General features: G+C 41.7%; 1 protein-coding gene and 1 long non-coding RNA gene across 2 annotated transcripts; one reads left to right on the top strand and one right to left on the bottom strand.

The window, feature by feature from the left end:
• Positions 1-1476: 1476 nt before the first annotated feature.
• LOC117774617 lies at positions 1477-2511 on the bottom strand. Its single transcript, XR_004616108.1, has 3 exons — positions 2393-2511; positions 1635-1755; positions 1477-1533 (listed from the first exon to the last, which is right to left on the bottom strand). It is a non-coding gene; the product is annotated as an uncharacterized LOC117774617 (long non-coding RNA).
• A 4547-nt stretch (positions 2512-7058) lies between these two features.
• Positions 7059-18917, top strand: gucy2d (guanylate cyclase 2D, retinal). Its single transcript, XM_034607220.1, has 18 exons — positions 7059-8515; positions 8611-8912; positions 9025-9397; positions 9521-9605; positions 9684-9795; positions 9877-9996; positions 10099-10179; positions 10355-10531; positions 10628-10784; positions 10893-11042; positions 11462-11610; positions 11709-11872; positions 13394-13586; positions 14271-14445; positions 15021-15119; positions 15746-15840; positions 15953-16035; positions 16192-18917. Exons 1-18 carry the CDS (start codon positions 7642-7644, stop codon positions 16274-16276), a joined length of 3474 nt encoding a protein of 1157 aa, XP_034463111.1. The 5' UTR covers positions 7059-7641; the 3' UTR covers positions 16277-18917.
• Positions 18918-19505: the final 588 nt, after the last annotated feature.

Raw genomic sequence — 19505 nt, 5'->3', positions numbered from 1 at the left:
GTTCAAGTGAACATTTGACATTCCCTCAGGGCATTCTTGAGATATCGCATTCGCAAGAACGGGATGGACGGATGTACAGACGGACGGACCACCCGAAAACATAATGCCTCCGGCCACTGGCAGATGCCGGGCCAGAGGCATTATGTTTACGGGAGGCATAAAGAAAAGATCCACAAGGCCCAACACAAATCTGGTTTTCATGACCAGCAGTGTAGATGCTTAAAATAATAATAGCTTCAATCTATATAGCGCCTTTCAAGAGACCCAAGGATGCTAAAGACATTTTACCACTTATCCAAGAGTTCTCTCATTCAACAGAGATGAAACTTTGTCACAGACGATGGTGTGAACCTGCCCTGAGCATGTAAGAATATACACTTTGGATTCATTAACTGTCTGTTTACCTTTCAGAGAGGCCACTCCCCTGTCTTTTTCCCTTCACAGGTACTGATCTCATACACGGAATCCAACTGACAGTTGGTTTTATGCTACCAATGGAACATTTTAATCTCTTTATTAATATGATAACAGCGTATTGAATATCTACCATGGGAACAGGGTAAAACTTACAAATTATCTCCTTCTGTCACTCTGTCCTTATATTTTCTCAACACCCGCCGATTCGACCGACTTCAAATTTGGTGGGTGTGTTGCTGAGGATCCTGGGAAGGTTATTGTTGACTGTAAGTATTATTATATAAATGTAGAGTTAGGGTTAAGGTTGGGGTTTCCAGAAGCACTCGACTGCACTTCCAAGGGTCCTCAGCAATACATTGAGCCCTGAGGGTTGAAGTGGATGAGCAGTTGTATGAAGGGACCTACAGACAGACAGTAATTCCTCCATTTCAGTATATTGTTTTAACCTTTTCAATATGTCCCTGATGGTGTGTGGGATTGTTTCTAAAGAAATTTACTAGCCTATGTTTATTGGGTTGTATGTGTGTAAGTTTTATTAGGAGGGTGGCCTCGTTGAATAAATATAGCATGTCAAGAGCAAAATTAGGTGGTTCTAGCTTGGCTAAAATACTCTAAGGTCACAATTTGAAGATACAAAGAAGCATAATCAAAGCTCCCATAATAACCATGATCTAGATACAATGCAAGCAAATTATTAAATGATTGAATTTTGGGTGTGAATCAACTCAAAATCAATGAAACCTATGTAAAATCAGTCAGTGAAATTGATGAAAGGCTATGAGATATCAACCAAGTAGTGTCAGATCTATAGATTTAGATACAAATCAAAGTTACATGAAAAAAATCTAACAAACATGTTTGATGTAACGTTTTATTCCATCTCAGCCATTTTAGATGGGTTAAAATTACCAACAAAGTAGTTAATTCTACATCCTAACATCCACAGGGTTAAAAGCCAAATGTTATCCTCCATAACAATGTCTTCTGTCTGTCTTATCTTCTGTGATGCTCGTCAAGTCTTATAGTGGCTGAATGATATTCTTCATGACTGCAGTGACGGATCAGACTTGTCTTCTCATGTCATTCAGGTGTCATAGAAAATGAGACACACAACACCTGGAAATAAAAGAAAAAAAGAAACAATGTATGAATCAATTTCACTCGCAAATACATACACAGAATGTATTCATATGCTGCATCTGGGTATCTGAACTTACAAGAAGCCTTTCCCACAGCCCAGGGGTCCAAAGAACATTTCTGTTGGGAGGCAAACCTTCCTACAAACTCCACTTAGACTGGGGCAAGAAAATGGAAAGGATGCAGCCTCATTCTCTGCAACTGTAACCACATATGGGAAACATCAGCCATGTTTAGGCAGTTTCATTTAGAACGCACATGTCATACACAGAGGTAGATTCAAGGTGCTGTACAGGGATATTAAAAAGAAAAACAGATCAATTTTAGAGGAGAAAATCACAGTTTAAAACAATTTTCAAGCAAAATAAAAGAGATTAAAAAGAGACGAATAAATGTTTAAAAATAAGTTAAAGGAGTAAAATAATACAAATGAAATTGATAGAACTGTGTAAAACAATAAATAGAAATAGAATAAAATACAATAATGGTAAGACCTTGTACAAAAGTTTAGTTAAAGGCGAGTGTGAATAAAGACATTCGATCTGGTTTTTAAAAACTGCAATGGATGGGGCCTTTAGATTTAGATTTTCCCTGGGTACCACTAGCAGACCACCCCCCCAAGTGATCTCAGAGGTCTCACAGGGTGGGATTGGACTAACATGGCTGTTAGGTGTTTGGGAGCATTAACAGATTTTAAAACGAGCAGTAAAACTTCAAAATCAATCCTGTGGCATGATGGCAGCCAGTGTAGAGATTTAAGAACACGGGTGACGTGGGCTGTATTTTCAGATTTGATTAAAGGTTAACATTAGAAAAATAACTGTGCATCAATACTTACCATTCAGCAGTAAGGCAACAAAAAGCACAAAAACCACCACGCGATAGCAAGACATCCTTGCGTCTGAAAGTGTTCCTCCGAAATGAAGATTTGGCCCCGGACTTTTTTGTATTTTGGTCAAAAGGGGAGGAGTGAATATAATAGGAAACATCACACTGGTCACTAGGTTCTGTATTACAGAGTTATTATCGTCCGTGAGAGAACATGCTTTTCTTAATCACATTTAAGAAAACAGCGTCACTGAGTCCAGCTTGTTTTGTGAGTGTTGTCATGAGGAGAACATGCTCTCTGCCGCTGATTTAAAACACATGCACATCCTTAATGCTAACTGCTCCCTGAGACTGAGGCCATGAGCACAGAGGGCAGCTTTTTATACATTAAACAATGTGTTCTCTATCGGATATCAGCAACACTCGCCTACTCAATATTACATCACATTACTGCTTCTTGGGTTGTGTGATTCATTTGTGATTTGTGTCAATTCCTTGTTTTGTGGTGGTGTCGTTAGTGAAAAGCAGGGAGCAGTTTTGTCAGTCTTCATCTGGGCACCCGGCAGAGACTTCCAAGACAAATTATTCTCAGGTGACTGTCCCGACAATTGAGTTAGACTAACCGAGTCACTGGCATTCCTTCTTCTAAGACAAATGTATTTAATTCACTAGATACATTTTATTTTCTGTCTCTCTGGCTAGAGAGAGAAAGAGAGGCTTGTAAGAGCAGCACTGCCAGTTTGATTCTTTTGACCAGTCCAACTAGAATTACCGCACTGCGGTTGTATGCCTCAGGTAGCCAAAGATCAAAGGTCACAATGGCCTCATAACGTATGTTTATGTTTTTCTTGAAAGTGATATCTTAAGATCAGCATGTGAGAATGTCCTGTAAATGTGATATATCGGGACTACAGGAAGGAAATTTCATTGCATGTGACACAATTCACTTGTTTTGCCTTGTCAATGTAATACCTCAGGAACACCTCAACCTAATTCTTTCAAATTTCTACTCAGATATTTAAATAGTGGCAGTTTACGTAGGTAAAGTTTTTCCCTCACCACTGAACAAATGTCACTGCCTCATTATTATCGCTTACTTATTGAGTGTATAACCTAATGCAGTAGAAGATGGGTAAAACAAGAATACTGTCAGAAGACTTTTTTTATTCAGCCGAAACAAGTTACCCTTTGGTTTAGTTTCTCTCTGCATTTATATGTTGACTTCATTATATTGAAATAAACACTACTGGCATAAGGGGACACAAAAAATCCACCACACAGACAAAGAGAGGCAATGGCGCTGGAGAAGAAGAAGAACATTTTGTGGGATTATGAAGGGCACCATTACTTTATTTAGTTTTCTTTAACACAAAGATCATCACATCCCTGCCCATTGGATTATTCCTGGCAGGATGCGTACACAAGAATGGGCCCATTAGCATCTTGTTTAAGTGGAAGACAACTGTTGACATATCCGCAGCAGTCCGCACTTTGTATGGGCCCCCACTGAGTCTGCTAACTTGAGGACTGTGGCCAGTGATTAGAGGAGGTGATCCAGGAGGCAAATGTCTAAGCTGCTCTATGGCTCCTCCCACGGGTTTTTCTTCAGCGTTTGATTAATCAACTTTGACAAAAGCTTCACCGGAGAAAGAAAATAATTCCAAGAGAGAGGTGTGCTTATAAATCACAGAATCACAGCGGTGCAAGTCATGTAACTGAGCACTGAAACTGTCCTCGAAAGACAAACGTGTGACATTAATATGTAAATTGATGGCATTTGGATTTATTTAAAAAAATCTGTAAAACAAGTCCCAAAACATATTTTTGCCCGAGGTCAAATCAATCTCCTTTTTGCTCTGCATACATAACATGGTGTCAAACCCCAGATGAATGCAGTCATGAACAAATCACAGGTCAGAAGTGCTGCTCTCCTCCTCTCAGCCCTGTGCTGGGCTGCTGCCTCTGTCGTAGGCTAAGCTGGTTCTTTGCTTGACCGGTGCCGGGCCGTGTGTCTGACCTTGCTTCGGAGTGATCTCTGTCAGCGCCGTTAGCCATGTCACTAAGAGGCTTGCGGGCAGCGGATCAGTTTAGCACAGCCTCACCTGACTAATCTGATTACATCAATGGGGCTGCTATGAATGTGCAAGACAGGACAGACGAGAACAAACACGACTTCACACTTCCATACGTGGTAGATCACCTTTGTATTCATGAATCTCAGCTGCAAACACAGAATCCGTGTGTTCCGATGTGTTTCCTGTGTCATCTGGGAGCATCTTTTTTTGTTTGTTTTTTAAATAAACGTGGAGTTTCCCTTCCCACCCCCACAGGCTTAAAATCCAGCTGTAGTACTGCAGTGTGGTGTTGGGTCAAAAGAGCACCAGCAGACTTTCAGTAGCTTACCACAAGATATTTTCAGCTCTTGGCTCCAGGTCAGATTGTTCTTATGCCTTCATTAGCATTGCCCCCCATATACAAGGTGCTCATATTGACCTTTACTCTGCAAATATTATCCCATCCAGAGCTCGGAGCCTCTGGAAGGAACCTCAGGAAAAGCTCAGAGGCTGTAGAAACGTCAGGGCCTGAAGCCTCTAGAGAACGTGAGGGGAGATGCTCATATTCAGGATAGCTAGACATAACAAAATCTATTCTTAATCAATATTCCCCAGTTTTTTTTTGCTAAATTGCAAGCTGTAATTTGCAGAATGACAATTGTTAGCTTCAGTTAGCATCTTGAGCTTCTACAGGGGAACAGGACAAAGCATGGGGAAAGGTCTCAGAAGGATTTGAAATGTAGCAGAAAGGTTAAATGAGGCAACCTACGCAGGCATCTTAATCACCGCCCCCGCTTCATGGCCCAAGTAATTACAAGCAATTCTATGATTCAATTATCAGCACTGCAAATTTTTCCTTTGTTCTCACCTGCATGAGTACGTTGGCTCCTTCTTTTATTTGCCAATTTATTAGCTTCAGGCACATTTAATAGCCATTTATGAGGATATTGTGAGTTGAAAGTGGTGCATGAATTTTGATGAGTGTCCCAAAAAATCCTCAGCTCTTGATTTCACACAGGTGGAGGTGGAGGAAGGAGCAATGATTGTGTCCAAGCTCAATGTTTTCACCCCAATCTTTCCCAGTTCCCACTATTAAAAACACACATTAATGGAATCGGCCTCACACTGCTGAACGTATGACGTATTTCCTCGGCTGCATCATGACCTCTGTTTACACCCTGTACAAAGGGTACAGGGCTGAATGTGCCTCTACTTTCACCTTCCTCTTCATCTCCTCCCTCCCTTCCTCCCTCCCTCCACATACACTCACACTAGTATGGATTAAAAGCTAAAGAGAGCTGAGAAGTCAAAGCCTGCCAGTCCTTCCCTCTCTCCCCCTTCTCCTATACCTGTTACCTCTCCCCAGCTCTCTGCCATATCTATTCTTTTTTTTTTTTATCAATCCCAACTCTGGATCAAGGTTGCGCTTCCTTGTCGAGGACCGACCCTTCCCTCTGAGGAAACGGGGTCTCGCAAGAACAAAAGCAAGACAACCAGGAGATGTGGAGATTATTTATGTACGTCTTGGGACTTGGATGCAAAGGGAGATAACTTATTTTTGTTTTCTTTTGTAATTTTTTGTGCTATTTGGATTACCGATGATATTTTAAAAGATCAAAGATCGGTTCTCCTGCTGTACACTTCTGTAAACTTAATCCACCTGGAGACGGGATGCTTGGATGGTGCTACTCAACGACAGGTGACACTGACATGGCTCCTGTGTAGAAGACTGCTCCGGGTCAGAGTTGATTCTTGTTAAACTTGTTTCATGTGATTGTCACTAATATAGTCGTGGTGTTGTGAACAGATCAGTCATCATCATTGTTCAGATCTGTTTGCAGCAGAGTTTCTCCTGTAGAGGTCAAACATCACAGAACAATTCATCTCTTTACTTGTATGCTTTTAAAATCGTTTAAAGTCTATACATGAAAAGTTGATTTGATCTATTTTTATTTTCAGTTAGAATATTCCACCCAGTGTTCCTCTTAACCTATTAGCAACTGATAAGCCAGCGTCAGTATTAGCAACTTTAGCAGGGGCCTGCTGCATTTCAGCTTGAAGACGTTGGAATGAATCAGGCTGTATTTCATAATTTATTGTTTATGTTTTTTTTGAGTAAATAAAATAAAAATAGTCACAGGAGGTTTCAAGGTTGGGGTTCAAGTTTTCCGTACAGAAAAGAACTCATTCAATTTCATATATAAAGACCTAAATTATTGATATTGATAAGGATATGCAACAACTAGGACTTAACTTTCTTTGTCATTCTTCGATTAGAGTTCCTACGTATAGTTCATAGAGTTCATACTTTAGTCTTGGCCTTAAGTTTTTAATTGGCCCTTATAAATCAATATTGTATTTATATTTCTTCCAAACTCAATTTAGCAACGTTAGCAACTTTTAGCATTCGATGCAGCTAAAATGTCCGTCAGGTTGGTCAGGCCTCGTGCTCAGCTGTCAGCATCAATACTCAGGACATGGGTAGCCATTTTGAAGATGTCTGAACACGAATGTAAAGCTCGATCAAACTGTCCTTTGTGTTCGACAAAAAGACTAATTTAAAACTGAGATATTTTTGGCAGTCGATACAAATTTAGACGCAGGTTTCAAGAATTTGGATTTGCAGAAGAGAAATAATCCAGAAACGGATAATTAAGAAGATCCCAAGAGATTGACTTTGGAGGTGGAAACAGATACTAAGACCAAAAGGAGACATCAAAGCCAGATTTAGCCCCACGTTACCTGGCACTTGATTTTAAACTCCATGGCTCCGACAGACCTAATCAGCTTGCTACTCACATGCCATTAATTCTCCAGGGAACAGCACCTGCACTCTGGGCACCATGTCCTCCTTTAAACAAAATCAGCTCAACGAGATGTAAGTTCAGGTCAGGGATCACATCTGTATCGTGACACTTTATGAACCCTGAGATGTCCCTGCTTGTATCGCAGGAAGAAAACTCGCATTACTTTGTGTTGTCAAGTTGCAAATGTCCTAATTCATTTCACCTTTTTTCTTTCTCGTTTCCTGGAGGCAGTGATGGCTCGGAGTTGTGTTGTCGCCTGTCCAGCTTTGGACTAGAGGCCTGCTGAGTGCCAAGGGAGGAAGTCCCGTACATAAAGACACGCTCACCGTCACACTACATCGCCATAAACTCTCCACTCCTCTTCTGTGTCCAAAGCTGCAGACTAGCTGTGCGAGAAAATGGCAAGTCACAGAGACATTCGCTTCCTGCACAACCTGTCCTACCACCCGCGATGGCAGCACGACTCAGTAAAAGTCAGGAGGAGAAGAAAACATAGACGGACAGTGGTTGCAAACAGCTGCAGCAGGCGTAGAGTGTTTCACCCATTATCAGCATCATCGTCGTTGACATCAAGGTCATTGACATCTAAACCACAGTTGCCATCGTCCCCTTTGCGACGCTCCAGGAGCTGGTGGGGAAACTGGCTTCTCCTGCCCTTACTCATTGTCTCATTTATGCCCTGTCAAGCCTGGGCGACCACTTTCAAGGTGGCCTTGATTGGACCCTGGACGTGTGATCTATTATACTCTAAAGCGCTACCGGACTTGGCCGCCCGTCTCGCTACGAGCCGCATAAACAAGGACCCCCACCTAAATAAAGGCTATTGGTATGACTACACGCTTATCAATGAGGATTGCAAGTCATCCCGCGCTCTTGCTCGCTTTGCTGAGCTGGAAGGTTATGGTGCTGCTTTCCTGGGCCCCGCCAACCCAGCATACTGCTCCTCCGCAGCTTTGTACACAAAAGAGTGGGACGTCGGGCTCCTTTCCTGGGGATGCCTCAAACCTACCATGAAAGGAAGCATGTACCCCACCTTCCTCCGGCCGCTGCCCCTGTCCTCCCGTGTACTTTTCACTGTGTTGAGGTACTTCCGGTGGGCCCATGTGTCCATAATTTCAGAAGAGACGGACATTTGGGAAGCCACAGGACATGAGCTTGCCTCTTCACTGAGGGAGCTCGGCCTGCCCGTCAACCCTGTTGTAACCATGGAGACCGACAAGGATGGGCCTCGCATAGCCCTGACAAAAGTACGGGAAGCAGACCGGGTTAGAGGTGAGCAGCAAATGTAGAGACCTTAATGTCGAACAAGATAAAGAGACGCTCTACATTGCTGTGAATCATGCAAATAAACCCTCTTCTCTCCACAGTGATCATCATGTGCATGCCTTCTGTTCTCGTCGGTGGCCAAGCTCAGTACCAACTCCTGACGACAGCGCTGTCCATGCGTATGATCGACCGGGGCTATGTCTTCATCCCCTACGACGCCCTCCTGTATGCGCTACCTTACAAAGATGCACACTACTACACTCTCGGCAATGACACCAATCTGCGGAAAGCATTCGATGGGGTCCTCACCATCACCATGGACTCTGGAGAACGCAATTTCTACGAGGCCTTCAAAGATGCTCAGAACAGCTATGAAATCCGCAGCAGCACACCACCAGAGGAGGTGAGACTTTGTGTCCTGTACTAATTAAGTCATAGTAGAAAATGAAGAGGTGAATGAAAAGGCGCTCAGTGAATTTAAACCCAAATTGTCTCATCACTATGTCCTCTTCTAGGTTTCTCCCTTCTTTGGCACCATCTACAACATGATGTTTTACATAGCAATGGCTGCCGAGCAGGCGCGGGCCAAGGGGGGGCGCTGGGTAACTGGTCAGATCCTGGGTGACAGCGAGGGCGGCTTTGAATTTGAAGGCTTCAATCAGCCGTTGAGGGCTAGCAGGGGTGGAGATGGCATGCAGGCTCGCTACGTAGTGCTGGACTACAGTGGCATAGGCACCTCTCTCTACTCTACCCATTCTTTGGAAGCTGCTTACACAGACGGTTGGACCGGGGGCCTGAAGTATCTTGGTCGTTCCATCCATTTTGCGGGCAGTACACCCTACAAAGACTCAAGCTGCTGGTTTAGCCCCTATTTTGCCTGCACTGGAGGTGAGTGCACTTGTAGTATCATCACTGTGTGAAATGTATAAGCTGGCATGGCGTAGATTGTTGAATTCAATGCATTTAAGCTGTCTGTCTATGTGTTTCTCTTCTCTTTTTCTCTTCCCTAAGGCCTGGATTCAGTATCTTTGTTTTTCCTCTTGCTCTTGTTCATTGTATTGGCTGGTTTTGGAGTCAAGGGCTTCTTGCAATTCAGGTACGTGCACTAGAACACCAAAGCTTAATGCATCATCCGGTGAGGTCTTGATTTCTAAAACGTGTTATGATTGTTTAGGAAAACCGGCAGGATTGGGTTCACCTTTGGCGGTGATGGTAACGGCGGCCCGACCAAGGTAGTTCTGACCCTGGACGACCTTGTCTTCATCAACACTCAAATCAGCAAAAGGGTCAGTTCAGACAATACTGTGAGTATTTTGCTTGGGTTGCATCATCTACTCGAAGCTGACCACTCCTCTTTGAACTTGCAGAAGCTCAACGACGAAAGCATCCTGAGGAGCCAGCTGGACATGAAGACGCCGCACCACTCTGTGTCGGGCCGCAGCTACCTGGCCTCAACGCCTGACAGCTCGAACATTGCCGTGTTTGAGGTGAGGCGAGTCTGATCCGATGTTGCATATTCAATAACTTTGTCATCTTTTTGGATGTCATTGGCTGCACGAAGACCACATGCTTTTTTGTTTACCTCCCAGGGTGACTGGGTTTGGCTAAAGAAATCTCCCAGTGGATCAGTGTACGGTGTCAACAGCAGCACCGAGATTGTCTTTGTCAAGGTGAGTGAATGCATGAGAGGATCAGAAGGAAATTATCCTGGGATCTACTGTATCAGCTCAAACTTGTAAATCCTGTGGACGAAGGAAATATAATCTAATGTCAGCATTTGAAATGAAAAGGCCATAAAATATATCCGAACAATCCTGACATTTCACATCTTTTTCTTCCCCTCAGCTCAGAAACATGAGGCAAGAGAACCTCAATCTGCTCCTGGGGCTGTTCTTCGACTGTGCCATCTTCGGCATTGTGACCGAGCACTGCTCCAGAGGAAGTCTGGATGGGCTGCTCAACAACGAGGAAGTGCGTCTTGATTGGATGTTCAAGTCCTCCCTGTTGATGGATCTGATCCGGGTAAGAGAGACAAACTGATCTAGTTAACTTGTGTTCCCATCATTTGTTTTTTGTTTTTTTCAAATCTCTTATTCTTTTTATATCAACTGTCATCAGGGAATGAAGTATCTGCACAATCACGACATCATCCACGGACGACTCAAATCCCGTAACTGTGTGGTAGACGGGCGCTTTGTGTTGAAGGTGACAGATTACGGGTACAGTGATATCTTGATTGCCCAAGGCATCGACACTGAACATGAAAAGCCAGAGGGTGAGTTTATAATGTGCATCCACAGACCAATTGATTGAGTTTATAAATATATTTTTTGTTTGTTTGTTTATCAATAATCTTGCATTTTTTCTTGATTAAAAATAAAAGATCTGCTTTGGACGGCTCCTGAGCTGCTGCGAAGTTATAGTTTGAGGAGGAAGGGGACTTTCGCAGGAGATGTCTACAGCTTTTCCATCATTGTGCAGGAGGTCATCTCTCGCTCCGCACCTTTCTGCAGTCTGGACATGCCTCCTAAGGGTGAGTGATGCTTTAGTAACCCCACATAAATAATAAAATGATTAAAGGTATAGGAAACCTGCTAAAGGTTGATTCATATTTGAAATCTTTTTGGCGAACCTGTGTTATAATATTCATCCTGTCCTATACAGAATGTTCTCTACCTCAGGAAAAGACCAATGATTGATGTGTAGGCACAATAACATACTATGAACACAATGAGCACATTCAAATTTGCTCTCCATCCACATTTCCCACAAATTATTCACACTGATCTGAAAATAAAATGACAAATATTAAAATTATTGTAATTATATCTGCTTTTTGTCCGGACTAGCAGTAAACGGAGGAAATCAGCAGCAGAAAATCTGTCCGTTTTTGTGCACTTCTGAGTTTGCTCATCATCCCTGTGTCGTCATGCTGTGTGGATGTGTTGACAGAGATCATCAGCAAGGTCAAAGAGCCTCCTCCTTTGTGTCGGCCTGTGGTGTCAGTGGACGAGGCCCCTTTGGATGTGATACAGGTTATGAAGCAGAGCTGGACTGAAGAGCCAGACAAGAGGCCAAGCTTCGAGGAGATCTTCAAACAGGTGACAACATAAGCTGCTAACAGGTCTGCTCCTCCCTCCGTTGAATCTTGCTCTGTACGAAACGTTGCGAGCTGTTCCCTGTCTTCTTCATCCGACAGTTCAAGAGCATCACTAAGGGAAAGAAGACCAACATCATTGACTCGATGCTGCGGATGTTGGAGCAGTACTCCTCCAACCTGGAGGATCTGATCAGAGAGAGGACGGAGGAGCTGGAGGTGGAGAGACAGAAGACCGACAACCTGGTGGCTCAGATGCTGCCCAGGTGAGAGTCCAGCATCTTTCACTGACACGCGATTTAACCGTGTTGTCATGATCTAAGTCATATTTCACTTTTCTGCACACACAGCCGGTGATGCTGATGAGCAGCACTCGCCTCTGGAGGCCTGTAAAGCAGCAACACGATGACAATACAAATGTGTTGCTCAACTGATTAGGAGGCAGAATAAGACAATGAAGCTGGTGCAGACTCAGACAGAGAGGCCTTAAGTTTTCTGCAGACAGTTAAAAATGACCAGGCCAGCTGTGCAAAACGTATCTGAATCGAGGTGAGACGTTGTGAGAGATGGTTAAATCCGAGCTGTCGTCTCTGAAAGAAAACAAAACACAAATTTGGCAGCCAGGGTGTTTTATCTGTCCGTTTGTCAGTATCTTGTCGACCAGAATATGGTGGACGCTCTGCTGTGGGAACATTTACTGCAACAGCCAACACTGAGGATGTGACCAGGGACCCGTCTAAAGCAAAAATCATCATTCAATATAATCAACTTTTTTCATGATCATATCAATTATTCTAAGCTTATAATAATACAACTTTGTTTATATTGCAACAAGGTTACAAAGTGCTGTAGAAAATACAACAACACAAAGATATGAAAGAAATTGTTTAAAAAAATTAAAAAACATCCAGTAAAATATCTGGCAGTAAATGATGTTTAAGCTTAAATACAACATTTGACTATTGTATGAAAAATATTCAACTGTGTCCTTCTATTTGATTTTAATCATTCACTGAAATTTGCCACAGCTTTTCCACCACAATATGTTATTTGAATCGGTAATGAGTACAGTTCAATCACCAGGCCTCCAAATATATAAAGCTAAACTTTTAGATGATGTGTCTCAACATGTGCGGCAGGCCAGTCACTTTCCTTTTGTGTTTCTCAGCTATGGATGTTATGAGCAGTCAGAACGAGTACACCTTAACAAAATAACACTTTAACAAAACTAGAATGGCACTTGAAGAGCGTGTACCTCCACAAAGGCCCAACAGGCATCTAAAATTCAAATGAGCTGCACCAAAAGGCACACACTTATAGTTACTAGTTCCCTAAACACATCAGATTTTTTTTAAAATCAAGATCTATGAAGTATATTTTTCCTAGGAAGTCAGTGAAAATGTCAAAATAATGCCCTATCTGGCAATGTCAAAGAATGTGATAAACATTCCTGGATCCGCCCCCTGATCCGGATCCACACCAACATTTTATGGGTTCTTCTTTGACAAAAACCACATCCTTATACCAAGTTTCGTCTTTTTTGTATAATCCTCCTAGATATCAGACAAACCCACCAACAAATAAACGGACAAGGGTGAAAACATAACCTCCTTAAAATAAGCTTTTCACAGTAGTAAATATATCTCTGAATGCTGTCATCTCAAATAATTAATGAGAGGTGTCTTTCCTGTGTTTAACACTTGGCTGAAGAGAAGAGAGCATCACCATCCCTCTGAAAGCTCTGACTCTCCTCTAATTCCTCCTCCTCCTCCTCTTCCTCCTTCAAGGTCTGTGGCCCAGGCGCTGAAGACAGGCAAGCCCGTCAAACCTGAGCACTTCAGCGAGGTGACGCTGTACTTCAGCGACATCGTGGGCTTCACCACCATCTCAGCCCTCAGCGACCCCATCGAGGTGGTCGACTTACTCAATGACCTCTACACATGCTTTGATGCCATCATCGGGCTGCATGATGTCTACAAGGTGAGCGTGGAGGGGTTTTTGCATTTAGTAATGAATGCTTGGCTTTTTATTATTTTGGTTTTAGTCGGTTTCACTCACAGCAAAACCTTCAGAGGTTTTTTATACATGACACACACATTTCTTTTTATGTATTTGGTTGAGTTATAATTTTTTTTACTTCTTTTATTGTCTTTTTAAACATACACAGTAACATAACACAGTACATACTAATTCCATGTAGCCTTTCCAATCCATATTCAAAATATGTTTTACATTTGAAATTGTAATAATGTAAATAGCAGTATTCAGGATCAGTCGGTATTGAAGAAAGCAAAACAACATACAAGATATTTGGTTGAACTATTTAATTTCCAATTATTAGCAATAAGTAGCACTTAAACTGACAAGGAAAATAATGATTATCTCTTATATTGTGAATTTTATGAATAAATATATAAATTATCCAAAATAAATGTATTTTTGTAATTCCTTTCACAATGTCTATAAGATCTAGGATTATCTATATTGTTGATATTGCAAACATTGTGTAACTCAAACATTTAGTCTGATCCAAATAAATACCAGTAACATATTTCCTTCTTAATTTCTTAATTTGTACACTTTTTATTAAAGCCATTTCTATGAGTTACTGCATTTTGAGAGAGAAAATCCAGATTTATATATATGTGTGTGTGAATTTCTCAGGTGGAAACTATCGGAGATGCCTACATGGTGGCCTCAGGAGTCCCCAACAGGAACGGCAAACGTCACGCAGCGGAGATGGCCAACATGTCTCTGGACATCCTCCACTGCATTGGGACCTTCAAGATGAGGCACATGCCTGAGCTCAGGGTCAGGATCCGTATCGGCCTGCACTCTGGTGAGCAACACGTTCAGCCTTTTCCTGCTGGAATAAAACTGCTCTAACCGTCACGATTTATAATAGTAAATGCTGCGCATGAAGAATGCTCTCTAGCGTGACTGTAATGATTTGGAGAGTCTCATACATAGAGTGTGTAATGAGTAATATTTCAGGGTGAGTAAAAGTCAATGTGTTGCAGAGGAACAGGAATGCAGGAACACAAGCTACTAAGGCAGGGAGGTATTTTTACCTCCTTTATCTCCGTCTGGAACTTATTCCTGGAAGAGAGAGACACTATCCACTTAGAGTGCTGTCATCCAATTAACACACTCCATACTCTGGATCGCTAAGTCCTCACTATGAATTTCTTCATGCACAGAGAAGCACAGCTTTAAAGTCATGCACAGGGATAGGACGTGTGCACTTCTATTGAAACGCCAACAGTTTATGTGTGTCCACCAGAAAGCAGTTTTTAAAACTGAGTCCACAGTTATTGTCACATGTCACAGTGTTAAACTTTGACACACAAACTGGTTCACTATTTCAGATAAGATTCATTGATTCTTGCATGTGTGTATAATGTGTGTGTGCAGGCCCGGTCGTAGCAGGAGTGGTGGGTCTCACGATGCCTCGGTACTGTCTGTTTGGAGACACCGTCAACACAGCATCTCGAATGGAGTCCACAGGGTTGCGTGAGTGTCTCATACATTATTAATTACACAAACCAGACACATCCGTCATCCTCTTGCTTTTTAAACTTTATTTTTTTGTATTGACATGGCTCCTGAGAGGGCAGGTGTGTGGCAGTGTGTGTGCATGCTGCTTGAGGCTAAACAGGGCTTTAAGCGAGCAGTCCTGACTAATCCTTTAAGACCATCAGCAGAATTAGAGGCCAATTGGAAGTTTCAGTGTAAATGTCGTCAATAACCAAGTTTGCCTCAGTGACCCTCTGCATGGCGTATAAATAAAATAGAACTTCAGTGATAAGTCATGAACTCACTTGCACTACTACTTATGTTTAAAAATAAAGTTCTCACATTTCATGGATCTCCCATGATGATCATCGTGTACTGAGAGAAACGATTCAGATTTAAACTGGTCAGTGGCAGATTCCAGTCTAATTCATCATATCTGAAATAATTATGCATTTATACATGACTGTACTGTTTCCATGCCAAAGTGGTAATGGGTGATATACTGCCACCAAGTGGATTCATGCCGAAACAACAGCCTGACTCTCGCAGACGTTACATATACGTTACTGATATTTAATCAGTTTCAGTGTGTAAATGTTGACACTGTGTGTTTGCGATCCCAGCTTACAGAATCCATATCAACCAAAGCACAGTCGATGTCCTGAACAGCTTGAAGCTGGGATACAAAATTCAAGTCCGAGGCATGACGGAGTTAAAGGTAAATGAAATGAGAAAGACTTCCATAATACACACAGACGATATGTAGAGTACCTACTGTAGCACTGGCCTTGTAAAAACAGTATCCAATGAATGCCATTGTTTATTTCTAGGGAAAAGGTATTGAGAACACATATTGGTTGGTGGGGAGGGAAGATTTCGACAAGCCTCTGCCTATTCCTCCAGACACTCAAGGGTAAGTCGACATTTTCTTAACTCCTCCATATATCACATACAGATGACCTGCAGTTCATTATATAATTATTGCTGCGCAACTTTCTATCATCAGTGTGTTTGTATGGAGGCTCTGTCGTGTTCTGCTCTATATGAAAAGCTGCATTTCTCATTACAGGGGAAGCAATCACGGTATCGGTTTAGATGAGATACCTGTCGACAGAAGACAAAAATTCCTGGACCGGCAGAAGAAGATGGGTTAGCCTCATGTTTTCCACTGAAGCCCCCAGTACTGGGAAGTGATATTTTCTAGAACAATACTGTTTGTCAGTGAGAGAAAAAACGCAGGGAGATGTCTGAATGAAAAGTAAACAGTGCTACGCTCTTAAAATGATCCACAATCGACTGTAATTTCTGCTCTAAACCAATCCCTGAACCAGTGTCATGGAAATTCATTTGTCAAACTCATATTTAGACTCAAATAGGCTTTCCTGGAGATGATCATTCTCTTTGTTTCTAGTCTTAGCACATCAGTGCCATGATCAACTCTGGCTCCACACTGCAGAAATGAGCCAAACAGACAACTGTTCCGTATTTGTTCAGCACTTGTTTTTATACCAGCAGAATATTTTTTAATTAACAGCTTCAAAATGTGTTGGCGCCAATCGCCGAACAAGCTGATGGGTGTGTCTAGACAAAGGAACACAGTGTGACATGCAATACTGGTGTTCGCCATGTTCTGTATGTATTTATACTGAGCTCTGTGATTTGTAGAGAGGTTGGAGAGATTGTATCATGAACACGATACATGTGGAAGCTACTACTGCTGGACTATTCATCTTGGTTATAACAGATGTGTGTGAGACATTAGTCTTTTACAACAACAGAATTAGTACATTTAAACCTCCTCGCTGTAATTTAAGCAGGGAGACGCTGGATAAGTTAGAGCTTAAGTCGAGGATTGCTCTGATTTTTGCTTTTGTTGTGCATCAACTTGATTATTCAGTGAAAAAAAATGAAGCTATATTATCAAAATATATCAAAGTATCTTTTTTTGTTTATTTAATATTAGATCAAACTATTTTCATACGTTTTTTGTTTACAGGGTCTCTTCAAATATTAATCCATTACTGCGGATGTGTCTATTTGACTGATAGTTCTTATTCAATATCAATCTAGTTGTGTATCTCAACACAAAATGTGCTCTAAAATTTAATTCACATGACTTGTTTCCATGGTAATTACATTAATATACATATCTTTAGGCCAAAACTTTTGCAAATCAGCAAATGTTGTATAAATGCAAACGCTAAATGACACACAATTATTGGAGAAAATCCATGGGACGCACATGATATTGTTCTTTAAAGGACTCATTTGTAATTTCAATTTGTGTGTATTGTGTGTTTAATGATGTGTGTATTGCTTTAATATGGGGCTGACATTTTCCACGCAGCATGCAAACAGGAGCCGAACCATTGCTCGCTGAAGTGATGCATGGTCATTTACATGTTTTGTACAGCGTGTTGTATGTTCTTCATGGGACAGCAATAGAAAGACAAACACTGATACGCAGAAAATCAACTGACTGGAATGATCATTTCCAATTATGTGCTTCAGCAGATTGAGCGTTTTCATACATGTCGCCCTCTTCTGAAGGAAAATGTCCTGCTGTGTCTGACTTTTTAAGGCATTATCTTCTGACCACTGCTGTTGCTTGGGATCCGAGAACAAATGTTCACTAATTCCACCTCCCATGCCCACCCCCAGGGGGGTCCTAGCTGGAGGAGGGTGGCATGAATATGAAAAAAGGGGGAAGGACAGAGTCTTCAGAGTCATTCCTTTTTGGCCTGGGGATGTGTACTGTATATACTGTACATTTGTACATAGTTTGTCTTTGCATGCTACCGGGTTATAGGGAACAATTTAGTGTTGTTTCTTTTCCCTAAACCACCTGACACAAGAGGAGACATCAGCAAAACACAACAGGCACACGTTCAAAAGGGAAAAAGCAAAGAAGCAACCACATTGTTCACTCACTCACTCACTGTGTGTCGGTTTGCTAATTGTCCGCTGCAGCACTGATATTGAAGCAATAACAGACGAGCGATGTCAGTGTGTGATTTTCCTCAGACAACATTTTTTAGTCTGCAGACATTTTCTCCTCGGGAGCTCAGTGCTGACCACATCCAATGTGTCACACTAGCGTATAGACAAAAAGAAGAGAGGAAAAAGAGAGGAGTAGAAGGGACGTCTGATGAGTTGATCATCGGCCTGCTTCCTTGTGGTGTAGTCTTTCACACCATTAAGTGTTTAGCACCAGCACTGGCTGTTCATGCGTGATTTAAACCAGAGAAAGAAGAGGAGAAAAACGCAGGATTCTGAGTCAGGATGAAGAAGATGGGGGACACTGTCTGAATGTTTCTTTTGATCTAAAGAACAAAAATGAGTTATTCTAGAAACACATAGATAGAACCCACCTTCCTTTTCTAGATTTTTAATCAATTTGCCAAATAGATAGATATACTCCAAAGTGAATGGACTGTATTGTTCATTTTGAAAGTGATTTCAATGTGTTTCTGTAAATAAACTATGGTTTTAGTGAAGCTCGTGTCTTCAGTCTGTATGTGTTGAAGCTGTTCTCCAAAATGGTGCGCTGACACATCAATAAAATATGAGTGCACCAATAAATCTTAAGTTCAATAACGGCCAATAAATCACACTGTAAAGGACAAGAGAGCCAATTATATCCTGATATTTTTAAGTTAGTGGCTTTTTATCTATCACATCTGATTCATACTTTTCAATTGTGACAAGCAATATATGGGCAGGGTGTGAGAGAGGACTTGGCAAGAAGGAGGAGATGGCAACATTAAAACTCCCCTCAATTATGAGGAGACAGTAATTCAGTGGAGGTCTTACCTCACCCTTTCACCATAAATCCCACAGCAAGTTAGAGTAACGCTAACAAGCTTTGGGATGGTTTTGCTCGCTCGGGCTGGTGTGACTCTGGTTTTATTCGTCTGTGGAATAATCCAATGAAAGTGTAAGAGCGGCTTTACATAATGCAACTTCTGTGCAAGACGCTGCACAACATAAACAAACCCTCTAAGTGTTTGCTTCACGGTTTCGTCCTGAATGGTGGAACATTTTTCGTGCTGAAACTACAACCTCCGCAGAGCTGGAGTTGTAGATGAAGCTGCAGCTGCCTCCCAGTGTGTTTCCCACAGGTTTAGAAATGAAGAACTCCAACAACATAATCATAAGTCAGTGTTAGAGTTTTTGGTTTGAACATGGGGAGGGGATGAGGTTCAAATTCTCTGCATAATGTCTAAATTATTACTTCTTACACTTAAGAGTTTTCTCAAATAATATTGTATATGTCATACTTGCCAGATGATACCAACTAGCTAGTAATAATAAATAATAATCATGATTTTTGGTCATATTGCAACAACAGGAAACGGTTAAAAAGCAAACGATAATGAACAA

The sequence above is a fragment of the Hippoglossus hippoglossus genome, chromosome 14 (assembly GCF_009819705.1).
Source record: "Hippoglossus hippoglossus isolate fHipHip1 chromosome 14, fHipHip1.pri, whole genome shotgun sequence".
NCBI classification, from domain to species: Eukaryota; Metazoa; Chordata; class Actinopteri; order Pleuronectiformes; family Pleuronectidae; genus Hippoglossus; species Hippoglossus hippoglossus.
Note: the sequence above shows the minus strand (reverse complement) of the source record. Positions and strands in the feature narration are given on the sequence as shown.